At 41.1% G+C, this 18,937-nt stretch overlaps 1 protein-coding gene across 1 annotated transcript in view; it reads left to right on the top strand.

Moving 5' to 3' along the window:
- Positions 1-696: 696 nt before the first annotated feature.
- The window catches only part of ACER3 (alkaline ceramidase 3), a gene marked incomplete at its 5' end in the record, with an annotated part of 23,064 nt that continues 4,823 nt past the window's right edge, over positions 697-18,937 (top strand). The window contains 5 exons of the mRNA XM_010140928.1: positions 697-807; positions 8,070-8,122; positions 11,909-11,961; positions 14,493-14,574; positions 15,267-15,302. Of these exons, the coding sequence (XP_010139230.1) occupies positions 697-807; positions 8,070-8,122; positions 11,909-11,961; positions 14,493-14,574; positions 15,267-15,302 (335 nt within the window). The remainder of the gene's footprint in view (positions 808-8,069; positions 8,123-11,908; positions 11,962-14,492; positions 14,575-15,266; positions 15,303-18,937) is intronic.

The following is an 18,937-nucleotide window of genomic DNA, read 5'->3' as shown; positions in this document are numbered from 1 at the left end:
CCTGCTGAAGGTTGGGCTCCTGATAAGCTTTGATGGTTGCTGGTCACGTTATTCAGCAGCGGCTTGTTTTTGCTGTACCTCACCGTATCCCCCGACAGCCTTTGGTTTTACACTGTGATCTGTAACATAGCATCCACCCGCCTTGTTCTGTGTGTGTCCAGTGACCAGCACACTAACAGTAAAGGCTGAACTGTTTTCATTTAGGAATGAGTCGTTCAGTGACCATAAAGTATCTGAAGGGGGTGTGGAAGAGAGTGTTCCAAAAACAGGTTTAAGAAAAGGAGAAAACCAAACAAATGGCTCTTAATATACCAGATTTGAACTATCTGGGGCTTTTATCTCCTTAAAGAAGGTTTTGATTCATGAGCTGTGCAATCAAAGTAACCCTATTTTCATGCCTCTTGCCAAGCAAGTAAGCACCATCTAAGTCAAACTTGTTAGTTAAATTAGTATTTTATTACTATCTATACATCTGAAAAAAGGACAGAAGAGTTAAAATGCTCGTATCCTTTATTAACTGTGTTGTACCAAAACTGAACTTTGTGTTGTGTGTGAAAGCAGAAGACAACTTCTGTGAAGGTGTAGCTTTCTGGATGAGAACTGTTGAACTTGTCTTTGATGAGCGAATGCAGCTTTATTTATTTAAAGTGCGTAATACCCAGTCCTAAATCTCTGCTTTTGGTTTCTGTCCTACAGGGAACACAGTGAGTAACCTGATTTTCATTCTACCTCCAATCTATGGTGCGATTCAGACCTATAAAGATGGCCTTGAAAAACGCTATTTAGCTGCATATTTGTGTCTTACAGGTATGTGTCAAACTTAATTTGCTCTTTCCTTGTAAAGAGAGCTCAGATGTGTAATAAACAACATCCAAATATTCATAAACCAAGTAGTTAAATCCAAATACTGAGTGTGTGTGAAACGTAAACCTCAATTTGTTATACTTGTTAATGTTTTCAGACAGTTGGTGTTTGTTGGAAGGATATAAAGTTAATTCACTGAGTAATGTTATGAGATTTTTAAAGTGATCCTTTTCTGGCTCTAAGTCCCACTCAGTGCATCTTATGTGTCCTTTTATGATGATATACAGAAGGTTTCTTTTGTGCCCTACTTCTAGATACTTTCACACTATATTAATATTTTTGTGACATTTGTATGGAACAGTAATACAAGAAATGGGCAAGATCTTGAAGGAACTGGAAAAGGATTCTTTCTGAGTTTGAATTTGTTTCCAGTTCCTCTTTGGCATATAACACCCAACCACCCACCTGCCATCATAGCTGGGAAGTTTTATAAGGATGAAAGAACATTTGTGCATAGATGAACTTAAGGGCAGTCTGTTTGGGGTGGTTTTCTTTTTTCCTAAAACAGCAAAATCCAGAGAAGAACCAACTTCCTTTAAAACATTAATGATAAAATCAGAAGTCCAGTTCCTTATGAGAAAAGGAGGTATTTGAAGATAGTTCAGGTTTGCTAGTTGTGTCTCGAAGTAGATGTCACAGAATTGCTGTGTTGGACAGGATTTCTGTGTTTCCTAGGGCTCCTGTCTCTAGGTTTCTTACTCTTCTCAGTGGTGAAAGACTGGTTGTAAATGTAATTTTTAAGACTGGAGTACTCATGTATGTAGACAAACATTGTCGAAAAACACATATCCATGTGGTAAATGTATTCTTGGCCAATGAAACTGTAACATATGCCAGTTAAAACCTCATGGCTTTTCAGTTAAGTCAGCTTTGCTGATAGGTGTGAAAGATAAGCAGCAACTATGTGCAGCTTCAGATGTTGTCTGAACACTTTCCAGACAGCCATTTCTAGGCTTTTTGTGGTTTTGAGGAATAATTCATTTTTGTCTCAGTATAAAATAGCTTGGCAGAAGGAATTCTTGAAGGCAGAGTTGGTTTCCTTTTTAGCAGAGAGGGAAAGAAATAGTGAGTAAACATTAACTGAAGTGGACTCTTTGCATGTTCTTCAATCAAAGTATCCTGAACTGCCCTTCTTTCTAAATTAAAAATAGGATAAAAAAAAAGAAGTAGAGCTCTGTGTTTGAGACTCAGTCACAGAATCATTTCAGTTGAAAGAGACCTTTAAGCTCATTGAGTCCACCCATTCCCCCAGCACTGCCAGGTCCCCACTAACCCCTGTTCCTCAGCACCACCTCCACACCGCTGGCAAACCCCTCCAGCCATGGGCACTCCACCACTGCCCTGGGCAGCCTGGCACACGCCTGCACAACCCTCTCTGTAAAGAATTTTGTCCTAATTCTACACTGTAACTTGTGGCTCCCTCTGTCAGTGACACTTAATGATGGACAAAGAGTGCCTCTACCTGACAGGATGTCAGGCTGTCACACCAAGAGTACCCTGAGTGGGCATTTCTCATATAGTGTTTATTGTTTGAAAGCAAGTCTGTCTTTGATGACAGTAAATACCACGGAGTACAGTCTTATGCTGTTCTCTGTGCCCATGAAGGGGAGCTCAGCCTGCAGATGTGACAGCAGTGCTGGAGGACAGTCCCGAGTTCCAGCTGGTCTCGACTCCTATCTGAAGTGATAAAGGCTTGCATGGCTTGATTTTTATCTGTATTAGAACCTAATATTAAAGGTCACTCCCCAAAATGTTTCTCTGTCTCTGCTCCAGTATTCCTAACGCTGGACTGGTTTAGAGCACCTGAAAGATGCGAAGGAATATAGAAGGCTTTATAACTTTCTCAATGAAAAACAAAGCAGAATGGTTTTGAATCACAAACCTCTTAAGATTTGTTCTACTACAGGATAAAAGCAGCAAATGAGAAGCTAAACCGAATTTTAAATACAGCCGAGGTGTGCCAGGAGCACTGGCATTCTTCCAGTGCCTGTGACAGAGTGAGAAGCATATGGAGATAGAGAGTACCAGAAAAAAATTACTGTAGGGGAAAGAATTCTATTTATTAACAGGTTTTACTCTATTTAATTTGTAACAAACAAATATAGACGTAATCTGTAAAGGGATAGTGAATTCAGCACAAGCTTCCGAGTTCACTGCAGGCACCGTGCTTCATTAAAGACTGTGTAGCAGAGCTTCTGACTAGCGAGTAGTGTCTTAGAGTTGTTTAAAGTAGAAATTCTTCAACAATTCTGCTCTGAAAATGGGGGTGGAAGAGAGGACACTTTAATTAGGTTTTAACAGTCGTTCCTGAGTTTTCCAGGTGTTAAAAGACAACCATTAAAGTGGACATTAAAATTTGAATTAGGGGAGCACTGTTTGTTTCACATGCCTACTCACCCAAGGTGGGCAGGACAAGGGGGATTTCTAAGTAACCATTCAAATAAATTTCTTGTTCATACTAGTGCTGAGACCCAGCTGCACTTTTCAGCCAGTTCTTTGAGATACAGCACACTGTTCTCAGCCCTTACTTCTGCTGCCTTTCAGCTCAAAGGGCGTGTTGTCAATGAACTCAGTAGGAACTGGATACGATTTTTAAGCTCTAGAGAACTGTTTAGTCAACCTATGAAGAATAATCTTAAGCAATTACTTCAGTTTGTTGCATCTGCTGAAGTAGCTGGAACAAATCATGAGACTGTCACAGCCGTGAAGAATAAGCAGTTGATTTTGGCTCCTCGTGTTGCCCTGGTATTGGGTCAGGTTCTACCATATATCATCTCCTTATGTGTCTTGGGAAACTGCAATTCCCAAATTCAGGTTCTGGTTCTAGAAGGTTCTTGATTTAAAAAATAAATTAAAAAGAAATTTCTATTAAAGAGAGTGTAACTGTTTTGGACTTAAGATAAGAAAAAGCTGTGAGTGGAGTTACGTGTTTTATTAGATGCCATACTTGAAAATTGGAAGGATTGCTGTGGTCTGGTTTTGGTTTTTGTTTTGTTTTGGGTTTTTTGCCTGTTTAATAGGGCTCAGTTGTTCAAGCTGTGCCAAAATAGAGGAAAAAAAAAAAGATACAAAGTTTTCTACATTAGATACAGCCATAGGAACTCATAAACAACTTCCTAAACTTAATTTCCAGTGGAACTCTGTGAAAACAGTTGTTAGAAGCTCTTCAGCCAAAGTGAATTCCCTTCTTCTTACCTACTAGCCATACAGAAGGTGCTCAGGCCACATTGATGTTAGTACATCAGATGTGCTCGGCAGCATTCCCGAGTGCAGAAGCCAAGCAGCATGGAACAGCCCGTGTGTGTTCTCCCTAGCATCCCAAACAAGGTGACTGCCTACAGACTCCTTGCTGGGCTCGGCCCTGGACTCTTGTGGCTGCTGGGCTGTGCCTAGGGGCTGCTCGGGGAAAGAGCTGGTTGGGACAGCCAGACTCACTTGCAGACTGGTCTAACAATTCACTAGCACAGACAGTTGCATTATAGTGTCTGGAAACAGTCGCAGCCATGCTCAAGTTCGCTTGCAGAGTGGCACCCTTGGAGCAACCAAGGTCTCTCCTGTCTCTTGCGCTGTGGAGGGAAACCATTACAAAACAAAACAATTCAATAAAACCTGTTAATTTAATTCTACTTTTTTGACTGTACGTGATGCAGTATGTGTATCTTCAATTCTACCATTGTGAGAAACTGCAGGTGGAATTCAGCCCCAGATTCAAACTCTGAAATGTGTCTTGACCTGTGCAGAGAGGTCAGTCACCCTTGCATCAGTAAAGCCTAGAGAATTGTTGGGCTGATTCTAAAATAACCTCTTACATTTGGCCAGCTGAATTGCTCTTCAGAATGCCATTCTCTTCAGCGGAAGCTTTGCCGCCTAGTTCATGTGTAGATACCTCAATACAGGGATTTGCAGCTGGAACACCCTTCTTCAGAATGCTTTTGTACAGTGCCTGTACAGTTTAAATGCAAATCACCTCTATGAAATTCTTACAAACTGCTTTTTTCTATAAAGGCTTTAGACTTATGATAAGAGTTTTGAATCTGATGGATAGTCTTATATCAAAATTAGTTATCACTGATTGTGTGATACTTCAGATTCTTCCTGAAATGGTTGAAAAATTTGTAAGGGTAATTTGTGTCCCTCTACGATTCAAATCCTGAGAGTTTTTATGGTTCATACCTGGATCTCGTGTGTAATGTCACATCATTTCTAGCATGATTATTGCCTTGAAGTCTTTGTCGGTGTTGAAGTGCAGTGAAATAACTGTGTATGAAGTAAAGCCTACAGATCATTGCTTTCACATCATCCCTAACACATCTGTTCTGTCAGGTGGCAGTGACCACATACCGTGTTTGCTGTGGAACAAAGACGACCACATTCTCCACAGAGCCACTAGCCTGACACTGCATTTCCAGTCTTTTTAAGTGCTTTTCAGATCTCATAATATTGTGACTCAATGTGTAGTCTATGCTTAATGCATAATTTATGTCTAGCCACTGTAACTTGAGAGGTTTGTTGGTGTAAAAATGCTGAGTGACTTGTAGTATTGGTGCAAAGTGAGTTACAGGAGTTAGGGAGGAAATGGTGTGGCTTCAGGTGGTGGTAAAACCTTCCCAGCCTGTATACAGCTTTTAGTGCAAAAGGAAACCCCTCAAATGAGAACTGTAATCCCTTGCTTACAGGATAAGGAGCAAATCTGTTGCTCAGTTGGTCAGAATTGATGCAATAGCCATGGTCGTGTTCACTCCTACTTGGAAAAGTGCAAAGATGGTAGAACGTCTCATTGCAGTGGTGATTCTTGTGAAGTAAATATTCCATAGAAATGTATTGATCATGAAGTGACGTGATGAGAAGTGAATGTAAACATCACTGCCTTCCTAGAGAACCACAGGTGGAAGCTGCGGGTGAAGACATTTGAGCTTAAGCATTAAACCCCTAGAGAAAAATAAATATATGTCAAACCTCTTGTAGGTTTACAAGTTGGACTCAAAGCGTGACTCCTTCTGTGGAGTTTGCCAGTTTTATGCTGAGGTTAGTGAAGCGGAGCACAATGTAACACTTCAGCTGCTACACTTCATCACCTCCCAATGCGGTTTCCTTCTTCCTTTGTTTTGAATGGATTCATGAAGCTTTTTGCACAATTCTATGTTAGGATACCACATATGCCAAAGGTAGCAAATGATAAACTTGCTGCTTGGCTCATCCGACATCAAGATGTAAAATGTTTTTAAATAATGTAAAATACACCTTTTTAGGTTATGCCTCTGCCATAAGCAGAAATAAATGGGACACGTAAAGAATCATGTTTTGTTCTTCAGTCTTCATTTAAACCATCCCTTCAGAAAAACGCCTCTGTCCATAGTTACCGCAGAATTGTCTGAGGAAAGGTCTGGGCACTCTGGAGAGTGTCACCTGATGAATAATCTAGTCACAGAATGTCTGGTCGTAGAATATCCTAGGTTATCTGGTGAACACACTTAAATACCAAGCAGCCTCTGCTGCATCAGTGAGCTCTGTCAAGATTGCAGCAAGCAGCAGGACACCCGTTTCCAGGAGAGGTTTTTATTTGAGGAAGGACCATATGATGAGTCCCTGCAAACTTTCTTGTTTTAGGTAACTGTTTTGTTGCTACACAACGTAGCTAAAGCATTATTCTCTGATGCATAGTAAAATTTCAGAATCAAAGAAGCTCCAAGTGTGATCATGACACAGAATCAAGAGGGGTGTTTGTTATTAGAAATTAATTGTAGTTGTGGAATTAATGACCTGAAACACTAATATCTGCAGGTTTCTTGATTTTTGCAAAGACTGGAAAGGAAAAATAATCTCCAAGTCCCTAATCATATAGGAGGAAGAGGAGGAGTTCAGTGCTGAGATTTATTAACCCCTGTAACTAACACCCCCACCCTTCAAAAACCCACAAAAAAGTCCACCCAGTTGATTTAAAATCAGCTGAAATTTCTTATGCAGCGATTTTGCCCATACTTGACAACTGTTAGAAATCATAACAGTTTGTATTATGGAGATACTGAAATCACTGCGATAGCCAGGATAATGAGTGGTGCTGTTTTAATGATGACCTTAATGTTTGGTTTTTTTCTTCTTCAGAAGGAACAGCAGTTGTAAGATATTCAGTCTATCAGCTGTTTTGGGAATCCTTTCCAAAATGCAATTTTAGACACGGGTCTGTTTACGCGTCAGGGACATTAGCTGTTGCGTGTCGGAAAGGTTTCGCTCTTGCAGTGAAGCATGGCAGCACTACTCAGCGAGCGAGGCTTGGGTGCAAATTACTTGACTTTCTCTGAACCTTGAGTCTGAGGTAAAACGTAATATTGTGAAGGAAGACAAGACATTGCATTGGTGTACTTGTTCTTGCAAAATAAAACTGAGCTGGTGCTTAATGAGAGTGTTTAAGCGATGACGTTTCAGAGCAATGAATGATACATTGAATACTCCACCAGCTTTGATCTAAACCGTGAAATCCAACTTCTGGGAAACGTTGTCCTTGTCTGCCTGAAAAAGCTGCATATAGGCAAAGTATCTGTCTCCTAAATGAACTTCAGAAGTAAATACAGAGTTTAAAAATAAGGTATTTCAAATAACTAAAAAATCATTCCATAGAAGGATGAGCTTCCAAAAAGGTGGCTCAAAAGTGGTGATCTCACTTCACAAAATGAATCCATACCACGTGGGTTTTGTTTGTGTACCCTGAATTTCTGCTTCTGAGTCATAGTAGCAATTCATTTCTGCTCCCAGAACTGGCAAACAGCTCCTTGTAACATTTACCTGTTAAAACTGGGCAATAAGCAGAAATATCCCAGGCTCCCCGGAGCGCTAGCAGTTGAATGATGCTTTGCACTATAGAAGGATCTTAATGAACTTTAAAAATAACAAAAGAGAAATGTTAATGAAATTATGATGTTCCATTCATTCTGGGCTCCCTCCACTCCTGTCCTCCTAGAGATTCCACCAGTTCATAGGAGACAGTATTCACAGAAGGAAAGAGGACACCCACCTCCCAAACGCCATAGATTCAAGGACATCTCTGGTGGCTGAAGTAGAAGGCTCTGGAAAATTGGGGTTTGTCCCTGAAAGGGGACACTGATGTTCTAATTTTTTTTTTTCCAGTGAAGTTCATGCATTTCAGTTAACGTACCTGAAAGTTTCATATGTAGACTTTGACATTAACCATGGTTTTGATTTGTTTTCAGCCGTGGGACTGGGATCTTGGTGCTTCCACATGACCCTGAAGTATGAAATGCAGGTCAGTATCGATAAGTAGCTGTGACTCATTGTGTGTGCCTGGCTCACTCTATAGATGTAACTCGTACAGCGTGAGTTAATCCACCTTAAGTCTCATTGTACAAGACTCCTGCTCTTAAAAGATGAGCACAGGCATTGTTTCATTAGGTATTTTCCACTGGCATATGTTCAGAATATATACTTATATCTCAAATAAGGGCTATAATTGATTGCTTACGTTGGGAGAAGACAATCTTTTGGGAAATTGAACTAGCTTTTTCCTTGAGTTATTTTAAAATTCCTACAGCTTGGGCTTAATAGCAAGCAGTATCGACTGCAGTTATTGTTATTTTTTTATCTCTTTTCTTATCTTAATGTTTTCTATTTATCTAGATGTACCTGTAGCATTAATACTGAAGTCAATATCTTCTGAGTAGCAATAGCTGAGTCTTTCTCTCTCTCTTATTCTCAAGTGATTCTGTAATAAATCACTGGCCATAAGGATTTGGTCCTCATATTTCCCCTTGTCTCAAAGGGATACGAGCAGTCTTGTCCTGTTGTCCTGGTTTAGGTCTTGAATGATGTTTCGTTTCTCTGAAGATAGGTGTGTAGTGTCATTTTAGACCCTATGAATGTTCTGCCTGGCCTCTTGCTGCCACCCCACAAAGGTGGAGGTCGCTTACGCCCTGCCCCCATCACATCTGCCAGTCTTAGGTGGATGTATTGGCAGTGAAAGAGCATCTCACGTGGTATTAGGCACCTGTACCATGACAACTGAACTGAGTCCTGGATTTTTACCCGTTGTAATGGGACCTGAGACGTTGCATAGCTGGGCACCAGAAGTTAGGTGTCTTAAATATGAACTGAATTACAGTCTGTAGTGATGTTTGCCTGCACAATGCTCTGTTTTGTATCTCTGGCATGTGCTGGAGACTGTCAGCTTCCATGGAGCATACTGTTATCACCACATAAGAATATTTGGTGCTTTTCCTACCTTGAAGAAGGTGGTTCCTAGATCCATTTCACCACTCCCTCCCAAACTGAGGTGTGATTTTCCTGTATTCTCTTCAGTGGTGAAACTGCCTTGAATTTCCATCTTTTCATCTGGCTTCTCAGCTGCTTGTTCCTAAACCTGCCAGTGTTTCAAATCTTTCCTCACAGTGATGCAGATGTGAGCAAGGCCGCCCTGAAACCCAAAGCATTAAAATGATCCGTGCTTAAAACACTCTTGAAGGCAATTCTGTAGAATACTTACAAAGCCATCACCTCTCTTATTAATGTGGGAATCTGCTTGACTCTGCATTTCTCCAGAATCTGAAGTGCTTATTCAACCCAGTGAAATCAGCTCACTGAGTTCTTCTGTCCCTCTTTCTTCACTGTTCCAACATCCTAAGAGATGCTCTTGACAGTATTTCTGGAAGCATTAATTCCTTTGGATACAGAACCCATTGTTTTCTGCAGGCAAATTCTAACTAGGATCTTTCAAGAGGCTCTTTGATGTTACTATTATGTCCTGGAGATGCTGCTAGCATATGAACTTCAGAGTGTAATGGGCTGTCCAGATCTGAAAAAATTTGCTATATTGTATTTCTTATACTTTTCCTCCCCCCTCTTTCTTTTAGGATGTCTGAACTGACTCACGCTCTTACAGAGCTGTGTGAATTAATCTGCAGCTAATTCCTATCAGACTCAGTAAAGCATAGCACTGAACTTAAAGATCTAGTATAAAGCTTAACTCAGCTACTGCTTCTGTTTTTTCCTCTCCGAGGCATCACAGTAAAGATAAAGTATGGCAAGATGCCACCTAACATGCCTGATATCGTTAGCTGCCATCCGTGTTCCTGATACTTCCTCTGTGTTACTGATTTTGGTCCCTGACCCTCTAACGCACATATTTAGGGATTAAACCTTTTCTGGCAGGATTAGTTCTGTGCTGAATCAGCTGCTGGAACTGGCTCACCGTGGGGCTGAGGGGCATGACTGCCTCACTCGAAAGCAGCAGTGGGAGCGTGGATGAAGAAGCAAGACCTGCCCTCCCAGTGGCAGCTCGTCAGTGGACTTGCTTTGCAGTGTTGTGAGACATTTCCTGAAGTTTCTGTGACCGAAACTGTACAAAAACATGATTGGGAACTTGTTAAGTACCCCAGTCAATAGTGGGACGGTAATTTCTGTACCAAATCACAGAATCATCTGGTTGGAAGAGACCTTTAAGATCATCAAGTTCAACTGTTCACCCTTCACTGCCAGGGTCTCTAAACCAAGTCCCTCAGCACCACATCTACACGTCTTTTAAACACTTCCAAGGATGGGATCTCCACCACTTCCCTGGGCAGACTGTGCAGTGCTTCACGACCCTTTTGGTGAAGAATTTTTTCCTAATATCAAACCTAAACCTCCCTTGGCACAACTTGAGGCCGGTTCCTCTCGTCCTGTCACTTGTCACATGGGAGAAGAGTCCAACCCCCACCTCGCTCCAGCCTCCTTTTGGGTAGTTGTGGAGAGCAATAATGTCTCCCCTCAGCCTCCATTTCTCCAGACTAAATAACCCCAGTTCCCACAGACGCTCCTCATAAGACTTGCTCTCCAGACCCTACACAAGCTTTATTGCCCTTCTGTGGACACAGTCAATGTCTTTCTTGTAGTGAGGGGTCCAAAACTGGACACAGTACTCAAGGTGTGGCCTCACCAGGGCCCAATACAGGGGGACAATCGCTTCCCTCCTCCTGCTGGCCACACTATTTTTGATACAAGCCGGGATGCCATTGGCCTTCTTGACCACCTGGGCACACTGCTGGCTCATCTTCTGTCAGCTGTCAAGCAGCACCCCCAGGTCCTTTTCTGGTGTGCAGCTTTCCAGCTGTGTCCACCAACAACTTTCAGAGTGATGATGGAAGAAAAATAAGAATCTTGTTTTCATCCAGTTCTTGTTGATCTTAGGAATGAGTCAAACAATTCTAAGATGCCCAACTGTTAACATTTGCTTAATGTACTCAGAGACTCGAGGCAGCGGATCTGCGTTGATCCATTGAGATCTTTTGCGTTTTCATGATTTTCAGTCCTTTGTAAGAGGAGGTAAGTTTCTATGTATGAACAGAAATTGTTAATGTTTTTTGATGGTTAAAGTTTTAGAAGAAAATGATGCCCTGATGTGTGGGGGGTTTTTTGGTTTGTTTTTTTTTCCACCCTCTAACGATGAATAAATGGCAATTTGGAGTGTATCTGTTCTGGAGAAATCACCTCTCTTGTGATTACTATTTTAATTCCATCTCCATTAACGTGGCAAGTTCCTGGAGAAATACCTGGTTTAGCTGTAATACCCCTGTCTTCTCCAACACTATAAAAACTATTTAAGACAAGAAAATATTATCTGACAGTCTCATAGTTTGGAGGGAAAAAAAACCCCAAGAATTCCACAACCGACGGACAAATCAAAAATTCAAACAATGAATTAGAAGACTCTAAGAAGTTACAAAAATTTGGAAGTAAATGGAGCGGCCTTGTTCAATCTGACTTGAAAAAACTGATTCTTTTAAGTGTTTTAAGAGGTATGAACATCAGAATGGTATATTTTTGGAGTTGTTGGCTTTGAGTGAATTATAATATTAAAAATAATAAGTGTATTAATGCAGCGAGCTGCCAGTCGTGACTAGGGTTGGACACTGCTGCATACTGAAGTACAGCTGAGAAGGTGAATATCCAAATGACTTAAAACTGCCTGTTTTCTTAAGACTTCTCTCTTCTTAATTAACTTACACAAGCGAGTGAGTTAGAAGTAGTTTTCATGTTTTGATGTCTCTGCTTTTTGTAGCTGTTGGATGAACTGCCAATGATTTACAGTTGTTGTGTGTTTGTCTACTGCCTGTAAGTATCTGTTAAATGTTTTTTTTTCCCTAAATATATATGAAATACTAACTTTTGAAATACAGAATCTGTGAAGCCCATTCCAGAGTATCACGAGGCTGACAAGCTTCTGCTGATTTTGGTGAGCAGTTAGGACTTGACTTGTTAGAGCCTCAGGCTGGCTTCAGTCCTAGTTTTTCCTTATTCAGAGATGCTTTAATAGTGTTTGTTTAGCAGGAAAAAAAAACAAACCCTCGCTAAAGATTTTCATATAGTGTATAACCAGAGCTCAGCCTTAGTTCCTGTGTAAACAGCAGGCAGAATAAAATCAACTTCAGTAATGCCTACAAAATTATCCATGTGGTGGTTTATTTGAGCTGTGTTTCTAGGATGCAGCCTAACACCAAGTGGAAATTTCAGATTTCTGATTAAACCTGCCTTCCACTCATCTGGAAAATGACAGAAAAAAAGATTTTGATGAAGAGTGGAGTCCGTATTTTGTGGAGAGGGTCTTGAAACCTTAATGCCACAGCTTAATGCCATGCCAGGATGTTTTCTCCCATTCAGTTTTTTGGAACAATGTAGCATTTAGCAATGGTAGAGATACTGAAAGTTGGCTTTTTCTTGCCTGTTGCTGCATGATTTATTCTGTCACTTGGAAAATCTAAATGATAAATCAAGTTGTGGCAGACAAAAAGACCCCAAAACCATCCTTTTGCCTTTGAACATATCAAATATTGAGCTTTTGAAAATGGGAATGTCTTTAGGGTAGATCACTGGACACTTGCAATGGAGTTGTGGTGCTGTAGGACTAAACCCACATCTGTGGAAATTACCATCAGTTTGGGATTCATAAGTTAGTAAGATTAGTGCAGACTCTGGACCACAATCGTAATGCCTTTGTTAGTGGAAATGTTTCGATTGTAGCTCCTTATCTCCCTGAAATTGCCTTTGCATTTACTTTGTCTGATTTGAATGCGACTGGGGAAAAGGGTAAGAAGTGGCTGTAAAAATCCTTCTTAAAAAACCAATCATGTTTATTTTGTGCAGTGGTTACTCTTAACTTCTGATCTCTGTCACTGCATTTATAGCTCTAATAAGATTCCATGTATGTACGTTTGGTAGTAATGAAGTATTACAGAATCACAGAGTCATTTTGCTTGGAAGATACCTTCACGATCATCAAGTCCAACCGTTCCCCCAGCACTGCCAGGTCCCCGCTAATCCCTGTCCCTCAGCAACACCTCCACACATCTGTTAAACGCCTCCAGGGATGGGTATTCCACCGCTGCCCTGGGCAGCCTGGGCCAGGCACAGACAACACAACAGAGAAGAAATTGGTCCTCAGGGTGACCCAAACCTCCCCTGGCACAACTTGAGGCCGGTTCCTCTCACCCTGCCACTTGTTCCTGGCGAGAAGGGACTGACCCCCCACCTTGCTCTGATTTCCTGTCAGGGAGTTTGTTGAGAGCAAGAAGGTTTCCCCTTGAGCCTCCTTTTCTCCAGGCTCAACCCTCCCAGGTCCCTCAGCTGCTCCTCAGTGCACTTGTGCTCCAGACCCTGCACCAGCTTCGTTGCCCTTCTCTGGACACGCTCCAGCCCCTCAATATCCTTCTTTCAGTGAGGGTCACACTGAACCCAGGATTCAAGGTGCGTCCTCTGCAGTGCCTCCAGTCCAGGGAGTCAGTCCTTGCCCTGGTCCTGCTGGTCACACGAGTGCTGGTACAAGCCAGGATGCTGTTGGCCTTCTTGGCTACCTGGGCAAACTGCTGGCCCCTCTTCAGTCACTAGCGACCAATGCCCCTAGGACCCTTTCTGCTGGGCAACTTAGTAGCCACTCTTCTTCCAGCCTGGAGTGTTACAAAGGCAATTTCCTCTAGCCCTGATGATTTTGTGCTTCTCAAAGTCCCTTTTAAATGGTTTGGTTTTTTTTTTTAACCTTTTTTCTAGTAAAGATACAGACTGTGTGTGCAATTCCATCACAGCTATGACTGAAGTATAGCACAGAGGTTGAGAAGCTAATTTTAATTAGTTGTTTTACATCCTGGGAGCAATTAGCAGGTTTTACCTTCCACTTCCACCAGTCCCCAATCTAGCAAATTCATTGTGCTGTGACTGCAGTAAAGCATTTTAACTGATCTGTGGGGTTCCCTGTTCTGTAAGGCAGCCCCTTGCTCATGCTGCCCTTAGCTCAGGAATGTCGTGGCTTTTAGCAGCTGTATTGCATTGTAAACTCATTCCTAATTTGCCATGTGTTATCACCCCTTAAGCACCTTCTGAAAACACTCCTGCTTCCCTGGGTTGGTTTTTATACATGCTTGAGCTTATTTGGGCTTTTTTGCACTAGAATTTTAATAAAACATTTATCGTTAAAAGTGTGAATTTTTAGATTAAAATGACATGTTTTTATTGGAGGAACTACAAGTTCTTGAAGGGCCTAAGATTCATTTGGCTCAATTTTCTTACAAATTTTGTGATAATATATCTTGAAAAATGCAGCCTTTATATGGTGAGTGCTGAATGTTATCTCTCTCCTTTGTATTCTCTTCCAGGTATGAATGTTTCAAGTACAAGAACACAGTCAATTATCCGCTGCTTTTCTTGTTAATAACATACAGCTTCGTTGTCAGCATAGTAAGTCACTTTTTCAAATGCATCATTTCCACCTGTACATTGACAGTTTTCCTGCCAGTTGAAGGGATATTGTATACAGGCAGCACTGAATCCCTCTCACTTCCACTCGAGGAGGACAAATAGGTTTTTTATTGGGAAAACGATGCGCTGGCCAGAGAAACCCGAAACCTTTCTATCTAACCCACGGCACAGAATAAATGAAGAAGAAAAGTTGCTAGAATAGGAATGTGAGAAAAACAGACACTGATCTAGTGCCCTTCTCTCTTCAACAGCAGAAATTAAATGAACTGATTAACAATGGAAAGAGCTGCCAGCTTGTTGTAAAATGAAATGTTAAAGCGTCAAAAATATTAATAATAGCGAATGTAGAAACATTTTCCTCTTGCAATGCAGCTTGCGAGCATGTCTGGTAATTTCTGCACCTTAATTGGATTTGTATGTGTTGCAGCTCTACTCGATGAGGAGATTCTAGATGTTAATGTCTCTATTTGTGCTTCTTAATTTAAAATAATTCCACAGTTGAAACCTCAGGTTTTGCGAGAGGAAAGTTAAAATGTTTAACCAGCTTTAATGGTGCATGGGTAGGGACTTGTGGCTTGGTTCTAACAGAGCAGGTCTGGGAAATACTTAGGTGAATAGTGGCGTGATTGTTCTCTGTTTTAAATTATTTCTCTCTTTTTTACTCTTTCCAGGTTTACTTGAATTTGAAGGAGCCTGTATTCCATCAGGTAAATCTTGCTGTGGTAGAGAATTTTTTTAGCGGGTTGTTTTACAGCTGGAAGGAAGGCAAAAACAATTTGCTTTTTGCTATTCCTTTAAGCAGCATTGCTGCCTGTTATGTGGCCATTCTCTTTTTAGTTTTTTAGGTCACTAAGTATGGTTTAACGCATGTTGTGTTTTAGCATTTGACCTATTATTTCACATGGTTTCCATCAGTGTTTCTCACACTAAGGTACGTGTGAGAGGGAGGCCTTCACCAGTCCTTGTCTACTTCTTTTCATTAGCAGCTGCTGTGAAATTATGACCTGATGTCATCATGTGGCTTGGGTGCCTGATGTTCTTCTCTCCACTTTAACATAGTAGTTTTCTATAAATTCAATTTCCATTTTCCATAAATGCAAGCTGAATTTAAACACAGAATGTCTTCTAGGGTTACGAGTCAGACTGGTTGTTACAGTCTTAAAGGCTTAATGGCTTGTTTGGTGCAGCTCAAGAGTATTAATATTCATCCACTGCCTGTGGGGATGGGACTTGTCTCACTTGCCGTTTCACAGGTTAGAAATCATGCTCCTTTATGAATGCCTTGAGTAGTTTTCCCTCGTTTATGATGTTTTGATTAGGGATATCAGCTGAAAAATTACCAAGCCAAAGCACTGAGCTCTTTACAGGACAGAGCTTCCAAGCTGTAATTTCTGAAGTAGGCAGTGCCGTCGCTTGTCAGCGCGTGCCTGCTGCATCAGCACTTGTAAAAATGATACGTGAGTCGTCTTGGTGCTTTGGGAAGCACCGAAGAATAAAATAAATCCCTAGCTGCTCCAGATAATCTCTTCTCGAAAGATGAATTGTTCCTCTACCTATAGATAAAAAGAGAAACTTGCAGGGGTTTTTGATAATATTAATTAAATCCTTTCTTTTTCTTCCCCTATTTACATTACCAGCAGGAAGATACTGCCTGAAAGCAGCTTTTACTGATCTGGTTATAACTGGTTTTGAATGAAGTGGCTTAAATTAATTTTGTTAATAACGGTGGCAGAATTTACTACTGGACTTTTATTTCTTTAATCAATTATCTATTCAACCTACATTTATTGCAATAAATACCTCACAGGTACATTCCAGTTTGATGCCGTGGCACGGGTAGTGTCCCCTGTCACAGATACTATGACGATAGATATTATGTCTTGTCAGGAAAGAGGGAAATAGGGAAAATTTAAACTGTTGCCCCAGACCTTTAATGTTTTGCATCTGGTTTCTCTTAGGTTCAGAATGTGAATTCCCTGTTATAATTTACATATGAGGAATCAATGTAGAAACGATTTAGGCCTATAAAAGTGCTGGACTCTTTACAACAACTCTTTCCAAATGAATTTTTGTGGAGAACACAGTTATGGCCAAATTCCAGACGGTCAAGCGCTGCACTCGTTTTTTCACAGTCTTTGCCAAGTGTGTTGTAAATCCAGAGGAAACATTTCTCTGACTGCATGGCTAAGCAGGGTTATTTTCTTGATACTTGTCCTTTGTTTTAAAGTGCACCAAAGAAAACCCCCAAAAAGCCCAATATAATTTCAGTAATTATTTTCCAAGTGAATGGGTTGTGCAGACTTGCAGTGAAGTTAAATAAGCTTGTGGAATCATAGTTTAACTCACAGTTGCAGTCCCTAAGTGTGTTGGGAAGCAGTGTCAGGACACGAAGCAGTGTTTGATTTGTCTGTGATCATCATTATTTGTCAGCCTTGCAAAAAGGGGAATTACTACATGGACAATATAAATTGTTCATTGTTTCAGTGTGGGGTTTTTTTTCCCTGAAAGGAAAGCAAGAAGAATGGAAAAGGATCTTACTATATTTGGTAGCCAGGATCTAAGCCTCATTTTTCAGTTAATTACTTTTTACTTTCCTCCCCAACTCTGGTTCATAAATCGCTTACAGCCAGCAGGGCATGAAGGGGGTTTGAGTTTGTTATTCATGGCACAGTGGCAACAGAGACCAGCTTCTTTTCTCCACCTACATATGGCAGATCTTTAAGGGTCTTGGTGCTTTTACCCTAAGAGAGATGAAATGCTTGTTTTGGTCTGAGGCTATATGTCATTAGAAGGGAAAACACACTTCTCTGCACAACTGGTTTTTTGTCACCTCATCAGTTAATTGGAAGATAGCGGTGGCCTTTACAAGCCTGTATTGTCTTGTTTGTGTTCAGGCCAGAGCACTAATACTACCTGATTTTCATGGTGCTAAACAGCCCTACATCCCGATTTCCTCGTTGTTTTCAAGCCAGCATCGTTGTCAAAGAAAACCATGCCTCTCCTTCTTGCCCATCTGGCAAACAAATTTACCCTCTGTGAATTTGATTGGTGAATGCTATGGGTTAAAACTCTCCTCAGAATCACTTTTAAATCACATTAGTTGCTCATCCCTATTTACCACATGCATATTACATAAGGATGTGGGGATGAAGACTGGCTGCTGCTGTGGAGTGATCCATAGACATCCAAATACAAGGTGGCTCTGGAAGCAGAAGAAATCACACTGGCAGTTCAGCTTTGCAATTTGAGTCTCACAAGTAATGTCTTTCTAACACGATGGGCCTAGGAAGCTGCCACAGAGCATTGTTTTCCATCTTGATTTACTTACTCATGCCATATGGTGGTTCTACACTTGTAGCACTCAAACCTCGCATTCAGCTACTGGGCCAAGTTAGGTGAATAGTGAAACAGATCGAAAAACCTGTTTTATTTGCGTAGTCATCTGCTGCAAGAGTTTGAAGGAAATTTTGAGCAAGCAAGTAATTAAAAGGTAAATAGAAAATTAGATGAAGTAGTAGCTGTTTCTCTACATTAGGAAATGTGATTTAAAAGGTGACTTTTTTGTGGACATTCCAGAAGTGTCGTTATGGCGTCCCTTGAGAAACTCCATGAGCTGTATGAGAATTGCAAATAGAGTAAGGAAGTGACTAATGAAAAATGACTACAGAAGATGATGAAAGGCAGCCTCAGAGATCAGTAGTGGGGCTGTTTCTACTTAATAACCTGTAGCAGGAAAAACAGGGTTGTAATGATATGAAGTTCAGAGGCATCACTGAGTACAGAGAAGATGAAGAGGTGGCTGGGAGACCCTGAGGACTAGGGTGACAAATGCTTCAAAATGGAGGAGCACACGCTGATAGGCAAATACCGATGATTCTTGTTCTAAGTTGCGGCCAGGTCACCGAGAGAAGGGGTGCTGGGATGCATTCGCTGATCACAGCGTAATAATATGACCAGTGAATTTTCTGCAACAGCAGTAGAAATAAAATACAAGTACTGGATTTACCAATTCAGGTGACTTTGGGAGAGAGCACGCATGGGAGAAAAAGGTATTTCATTTGCCTTAATGAAATGTATGGTAGAAGTACATAAGGGAGCCTGAAAGTGTGTGAAGAATATCTTATGTCAGGGCACAACCTGTTCAGACTTGCAGGGCTCCCCTTTTTGGGGAATCTGTGTGGACCCGCTGGATGTCCTACAACTCTCCAGAGTCTCTCCTGCTGCTAGGGCTGTAGGTGTATGGCTTAATATATTGTCTTTTAGTGGAACGTGGGTTTACTTTCTACATGTTCAGGTTGCCAAGTAATCTGTTAAAAATGACCTTTTCAGGGCACGTCTTCAC

Source organism: Buceros rhinoceros, unplaced genomic scaffold (genome assembly GCF_000710305.1).
Source record: "Buceros rhinoceros silvestris isolate BGI_N320 unplaced genomic scaffold, ASM71030v1 scaffold2368, whole genome shotgun sequence".
In the NCBI taxonomy this organism is placed as follows: domain Eukaryota; kingdom Metazoa; phylum Chordata; class Aves; order Bucerotiformes; family Bucerotidae; genus Buceros; species Buceros rhinoceros.
Note: the sequence above shows the minus strand (reverse complement) of the source record. Positions and strands in the feature narration are given on the sequence as shown.